The sequence below is a fragment of the Punica granatum genome, chromosome 4, assembly GCF_007655135.1.
Source record: "Punica granatum isolate Tunisia-2019 chromosome 4, ASM765513v2, whole genome shotgun sequence".
Lineage (NCBI taxonomy): Eukaryota > Viridiplantae > Streptophyta > Magnoliopsida > Myrtales > Lythraceae > Punica > Punica granatum.
The window spans coordinates 19,280,416-19,286,415 of NC_045130.1; the positions used below are offsets into that span (position 1 = coordinate 19,280,416).

The following is a 6,000-nucleotide window of genomic DNA, read 5'->3' on the forward strand; positions in this document are numbered from 1 at the left end:
ATGTAAACTCCTATGTCAAAAAGTTTTATTGAACAATGGCATTTTAAGGTACGTTAAGCTGCAATTTGGACCTAATTAACAGCAAAACTGCTGAAGTTTTCTGAGGATATCCAGTGTAAGTAGGGGAAAAAACTTAAGAGCCAAATCCCACAACAGATAAGAGAAGTAGCATGGGTACGCATCAGCATAACGTTCAATGAAAATAATTCTATAACCTACGAATTCCAGAACTCAAATAAGAAAGTAGTTAAATAAATTCATGCGACGGGCATTCCTCATTTGGGACAATATTTTCAAAGATACTCCTCATTACTAATCGGACTCTTCTTTGCCCTTTTACAAAGGAAATTCACTCGAGCAAGTCTGTCAGGCTTAACGCCAGCTCGACACCATATACAGAGATGCAGCTTATAGGTGAAGCACTGAATTACAGGGCAAACAGAGATAGAACTGACTACTTTCTGCGTACCTATTGAATATACTTGGGGATTTCTCCTTTTCTCAATAGAGAGAGGGAGTACTCACCAGCATCAATAAGGTCCTCAATGTTATGGCGAGATCTCTCTTCCGCACCAAGCATGAACATTGCTTTAACCGCGCTCTTCTTCGATAGCCTTGCAGCAAAACTGAGGGGCAAGTCTGGCGAGTTCAGGCTCCGAAGAATCTGCCGATAAAGGGACAGAACCCGTCCCCTGTTCCTTGCCATATCCTCCACCGTGGCCCATATGAGACCCTTCGCCATTTCAAACGCTGCACCCACCAAATACAACTCAGAATTAAAACCATTCTCTATACATTTCTAAGTCTTGGGAAGACGGACATTTGCTTTTGTTGCAATTTCTTTTTCCCCATTTTTATAGCTTTCCTCCTCGTATTCATTCTCCGAGATAATAGCACAAGATCATAACTTTTCATACATAGACGATCGAAATTGTGCATTCATATTATACAATTTGCAACCATAAATATAGATAATTGTACATTTCTATAAATTAATGACAATGTCGAGGCCCAATATCCTACCCCAGAGAAATCAATCCGCTCGGCAAACCCCACCCTAATCCGGCCTATAGCAAATGCGCAACACGACATAAATTTGCTCTTACCGGCCTGATGTTCCTACTCCCAAAGATTGGCCGCAACCCAGTAGTCAGTGCCACAACGTCTGCCGAAGCTGGGAAGACGCTCACAACCCTCTCTGAGTCACGGAACGTCGCACGGAAGGATTTTACTGTGGTGCGACATGAGGAAGGGGACCTCTCTGAGTCAACCACTATGCGACGCGCCTTGCCGACTGGTTCGCTCAAATGGGCAAGGCCAAATCGGCGACTCAGATGAATAGGTGGTTGCACAATCACGGCTTCCTCTTCTTCCTCTCAAAATGATCACCGACAGCTCTCCTCAATGGCGAGGCCGTCGGAAACCTAGCGTTCAGGCCCCAGGAGGTGTAAGAAGAAGAGGAACGAAGGGGATATTTTTCTCTCTCGGGTAAAACCCGAGACCTACATCCAGGCCCGTCCCACGTGGTCCCAGTTGCTCCTTTCCATGACCCAAGCATTCGAGTATTGTGATTGTGGACTGGGAAAATATATTATTAGGAAAACATTTATCCCATAAGGAATCGACCCGACGACTCGAGTTGCAATAGTCACAGCCCATTCCGCTTTCCCTATCGACTCAGGGAGAGGAACGACCCTCCGTTACGGGGTCTATTTTTTGTAATAATAGACGAAAGGATGACTTTTTACAAGCCCGAGGGTTCGTCAATTTCTTCATGCCCGTTCAGGAATCCAGGCATTTGGAAATTACGAAGGTATTGCCAGTGCACATATCGTGCTTTTGGTTTAGACTTCTTAGCAGCTATTTGTCGTTGGGCGAATCGTATGTAGAAACGTCGTCACGAACATACAGAAAAACCACCTTTGGATCTGCCAAGATCTTTGGAATTCGTTTATTCCTTTCAGAGTGCTAGCCATCACTAACAGATCCTCCGCCTCAGCCAGTCAGCATTGCCTCTCATAGCCTTTCATGGTCGAGATCGAGGCTGACCGCAAGCCGTGACTGGAAAGGCTTCGCTGAGCTCAGTCTGCTCTGTTCTCACGGATGACTCGCACGTCTTCCTTTCTTAGGGACCTCATGAATCCGAACTATTCTCTTCTCTGTATTATTTGCCCCCATCTTTATCCTGATCAAATCTTTCTCCTGATCAGACAGCCTCACAATATGACCAACAAGACCCGCGTCTCCCATATCTATAGACATAGCAGCTAATACAAATGGCGTACAGACACATATACATATGCAGTTCAAGTCCTGTATGAGGATCATTATAATACAGGTACAAGATTATCCGGTTCATCAAAGTGGATAAATCAGCCGATCTCGTGTCCCCTTAAGCTCAACGGAGATGGTGCCTGTTAAGTAAGAGGAAAGAAAATGATATATTCATCAAGAACATTCAGCATCCTCCACGAGAAACTTAAGATTTATATCAGAAGAAGCAAAACAAAACAAAACCTGAGTGTTTCCTTCGTTCCACGACGAACTTTACAGCGTATGGTTGGGAGACCGAGTCGCCGATGAGCTTCGTACCGATGGCAACCTGAAAAACCTGTAAAGACACAAGATGTGTGATAATATATATTTATTCTTTCCTTTAAAGGTATTCTAAAGATATCTTTTATACATTGACAGCAAACTGAGATAAAATGTGAGAAAGAAGCTGAGGTAGGCACGCACCGTAATAAGCTCCATCTACCTCAAGCACATCAATCTGCCATGATCATCACAAAGCGAATGTTAACGCAGGAATCCTTGAATCCCAAATTGTACCAGACAATAATTAACTTCGACAAAGGCAAGCTAGTTGCAACATCCAACAAATAAATCAGTTAAAATTTTACATACACTACAACACTTGCATCTGCAATTTTAAATTCCACATCCATTAGCAGAGATGTGTATTCAGGTCTTACATGGTATCGAAACATGGGATCAAGGATGCAAGCCCTGCCATACATGCTTCCCATTTATTCAATTTGGTTGTGCGCCTCCCTACGAGATGGAGTTCTAAATACTAATTACATTGCCACGCTAGCCATAGATTATTCACTTCACAACAAGCAGACCCTTGTAGCACAAATACATGTATACCTTCATGACAAATCTTCCCCTTGGATCTAATGACACTACAAATAGGGATCTCATCAGTCATTTTAATATCATCTAACAAAGCCAAAAAGGACCTCCTACAGCGACTTTCCATTTGCAATCAAAGACACAAATGGTAATGGAAGAGCGAATATAACAGGCATGCACTTTCAATGAACCATTTCATTGGATTGGGCAAATTTGGACCAATAAGCAGTCCTTATTCTCAAAATGTCCCACCCGTAAGAAAGCATAAAAGATTTACCAAGAACAATTCAGCACTCTTCTCAAATAAAATGCACTGTTCGACTTTTGAAATAAGGACATGAATCTAACTCAGAAATAATGCGATGAACAAAAGGACATGGATAACTAATGCAAATAAAAAAAAATCGTCTCAATCCCATAATGTCAATCCCAACCGCAGCTCCAGAGGTGAATAATGGAAACGGTTACACGGTCAAATGTAGCTTGTTAAAATAGCAAAACCAAAGTTGTCTTTTGATCAGGAATCCTGTTTTCAAATTCTCAGTTGACCTCAATTAAATGGCTCTTGGCATGATGCCCACTAAAGTTGCATGATCCAACTAGAAACTTCATCTCATAGAGACAAAACGATCAGATCTACTGGAGTCAATGGTTCTTCAGAAGCATAAAAACCGAACAAATAAGATGAATGGATTGTAGAGTTTTCTAACTAAAAAATGAGACCACGAGAAGGGGATGTTCTGATCAATAGGAAAACAAAAGAAAGAATGAGGTGGAGTTGAACACTAGAATTCCCTAAATTCTGGAGCTACAGAAAGATGGATACATTGGCAAAAGATTACTCTTCACCTTCTTTCTTAAATTTTCCAATGGCCCGTCCCGAGAAAAGCATGACAATTGACTACGGACACACATGAAATGCAAATTAAGTCTACACAAATATATGCCTAAAACTTTTCACAGAAGTAAGTAAAAAGTAAAAATTGACTGCTGATGAAATATCTAAACAGCACGTAACCACAAATCAGTTGGGATTTTAGTCAGCAAATACTTATATCCTATCCTATACTATCCAAGAAGAAGGAACCATCAGTTACTCAATCACGGTTGATATAAAGTCAGAGGATCCTAAACTCGTTCATGATCGATCCGGCCACTTAATTTTCAGCAGACAATATGCCATCTACTAACTGAAAATACTGCAACTTTGGAATCAACATTTATAACTGACAAATCAATAATTTCCCTGGTCAAATTGGCTTTTTGTTAATATCGTACCACAATCTTTATATTCATTCTGATATGAATATAATCAAAGTAAGGGAAAGATTCTTCCTCGGACCAGGCATCAAACCCGAACAATCACAACCATTAATTCAGCCCACTCTGATTCTTTGTGAGTACACTAATACCTACCATACAAGCAATGAATGGGAGCTTACAGGGACTTGTAAGCCAATCTCTTCGATGCTGTCCATGAGCTCCTTGACTTTATTGGGATCGTTGGCTCTGGTGCGCATCAATGGTCTCCGTATCTTATCCAACGGAAGTTCCAAGATCACGGGCCCCGGTGTTTGGCTCTGGCTCGTGCCGACCGGAGGTGGCGACCCTTCCCACAAACCACATCAAAAAGATCAGAGAAAGAGAAAAATTGCTCTGATTCTGCTCTAATTCTGGAGAAAAATTATGTCCTGACATGAGACCGTAGAGAGAGACAGAGAGTCAGAGAAGACTACCGTTGGAAGAGGCGGATACGGAGAAGCTTCTCAGGCGGCTGGGGAACGGCACTGTGAAATACGCCATTTTTTCTTGAGCTCAGCTCACTGCTCTCTCTCTCGTGCCCAGACCAGTTGAAAAGCGACCAGAAGATGACGAAAGGAAGAATTAGAAAGCGGGATCGATATAATTATTTATTTATTTATTTATTTATTTATATTGAATTCATATTGAAAAAGTTTCTTTTTATGAGAGCCACGAAAATGGGGACCTCGAAGAAATTGATAATCGGTGATTAAAGTGTGAATCACATGTGGAGACTAATGCGTACCAATCAATGTGTACCAGTCAATACAACTACAACAGATTTGACTTAATAATTAAGAGGAGTTTACGGATCATTCGATTTCGGGTTCGAAATCCTTTAGAGCTATCAGAGTGTTTTTGACGTGATTACCCACTATATGATTCTTCGAAAGTTCACGGAGCCCTAAAAATTAGTAAGACGAAATCTGGACACTCCGAATTAGTATTAAAATTTAAAAAAATACTAATCAATACATCCGGACTTTGTGGGCTCTAGCGTGCAATTGCAATTTTTTTTCTGAAAAATGCTGGAAATAAGTCCGCACTTCCCTGCGGACGATGCCATTGTATTTATTTAAGATCAAATTTAAGTTTCATATATTTTGCCGTATGTGTCAAAAATGATGTAATCTTTCGAAATTATCATGTGTTAGGAAGAAAATGACCAAAAATGAAAATCAATTGAGAATAACATACCTGAGGTTTGGATATAGAGAGAAGAGAGTGGAAGAGAAGAGAAAGAGAGGGAGAAAATTACCCGAGGAGTTAGAGTTGGTAGTTTACTAGAATATTTAAATTACTAATTTTTCTTAAGATTTAATTTAATTATTTATAAGTTATCCCTAATTCCGATATGATCCAGTGATTGTTAATCTTTTGTATTCATTTGCGAATCGGCATGTTAGGACGAAGGAAAAATTTACATCAATTACTTCCTTACTCCTCTTTTATGTTTTGATAAGTTTCTTCTCCCCTTATAATAGCGTAAATATATATATATATATAGTAATGATAAAATATATGAACGATAGGTCCATAATGACTTTCTCAAATTAATTT

General features: G+C 40.3%; 2 protein-coding genes across 2 annotated transcripts; both read right to left on the reverse strand.

Annotated features, from left to right (window-relative positions):
• Positions 1 to 211: 211 nt before the first annotated feature.
• LOC116203843 lies at positions 212 to 750 on the reverse strand. Its single transcript, XM_031535795.1, has one exon. It carries the CDS (start codon positions 740 to 742, stop codon positions 470 to 472), a length of 273 nt encoding a protein of 90 aa, XP_031391655.1. The 5' UTR covers positions 743 to 750; the 3' UTR covers positions 212 to 469.
• A 1,171-nt stretch (positions 751 to 1,921) lies between these two features.
• LOC116203842 (sulfiredoxin, chloroplastic/mitochondrial) lies at positions 1,922 to 5,035 on the reverse strand. Its single transcript, XM_031535794.1, has 5 exons — positions 4,875 to 5,035; positions 4,581 to 4,747; positions 2,740 to 2,773; positions 2,518 to 2,611; positions 1,922 to 2,414 (listed from the first exon to the last, which is right to left on the reverse strand). The coding sequence occupies exons 1-5, from the start codon at positions 4,939 to 4,941 to the stop codon at positions 2,399 to 2,401; spliced, it is 378 nt and encodes a 125-aa protein (XP_031391654.1). The 5' UTR covers positions 4,942 to 5,035; the 3' UTR covers positions 1,922 to 2,398.
• Positions 5,036 to 6,000: the final 965 nt, after the last annotated feature.

What these genes read in the sequence shown, in the direction of transcription:
- LOC116203843 (XM_031535795.1), bottom strand. Translation starts at nt 742, where the DNA reads ATGGCGAAGGGTCTCATATGGGCCACGGTGGAGGATATGGCAAGGAAC.
- LOC116203842 (XM_031535794.1), bottom strand. Translation starts at nt 4,941, where the DNA reads ATGGCGTATTTCACAGTGCCGTTCCCCAGCCGCCTGAGAAGCTTCTCC. An exon ending in AGATTGGCTTACAAGTCCCT is followed by an intron (nt 2,774 to 4,580) that starts GTAAGCTCCCAT and finishes TGATCATGGCAG; the next exon opens with ATTGATGTGCTTGAGGTAGA. An exon ending in GGTAGATGGAGCTTATTACG is followed by an intron (nt 2,612 to 2,739) that starts GTGCGTGCCTAC and finishes GTGTCTTTACAG; the next exon opens with GTTTTTCAGGTTGCCATCGG.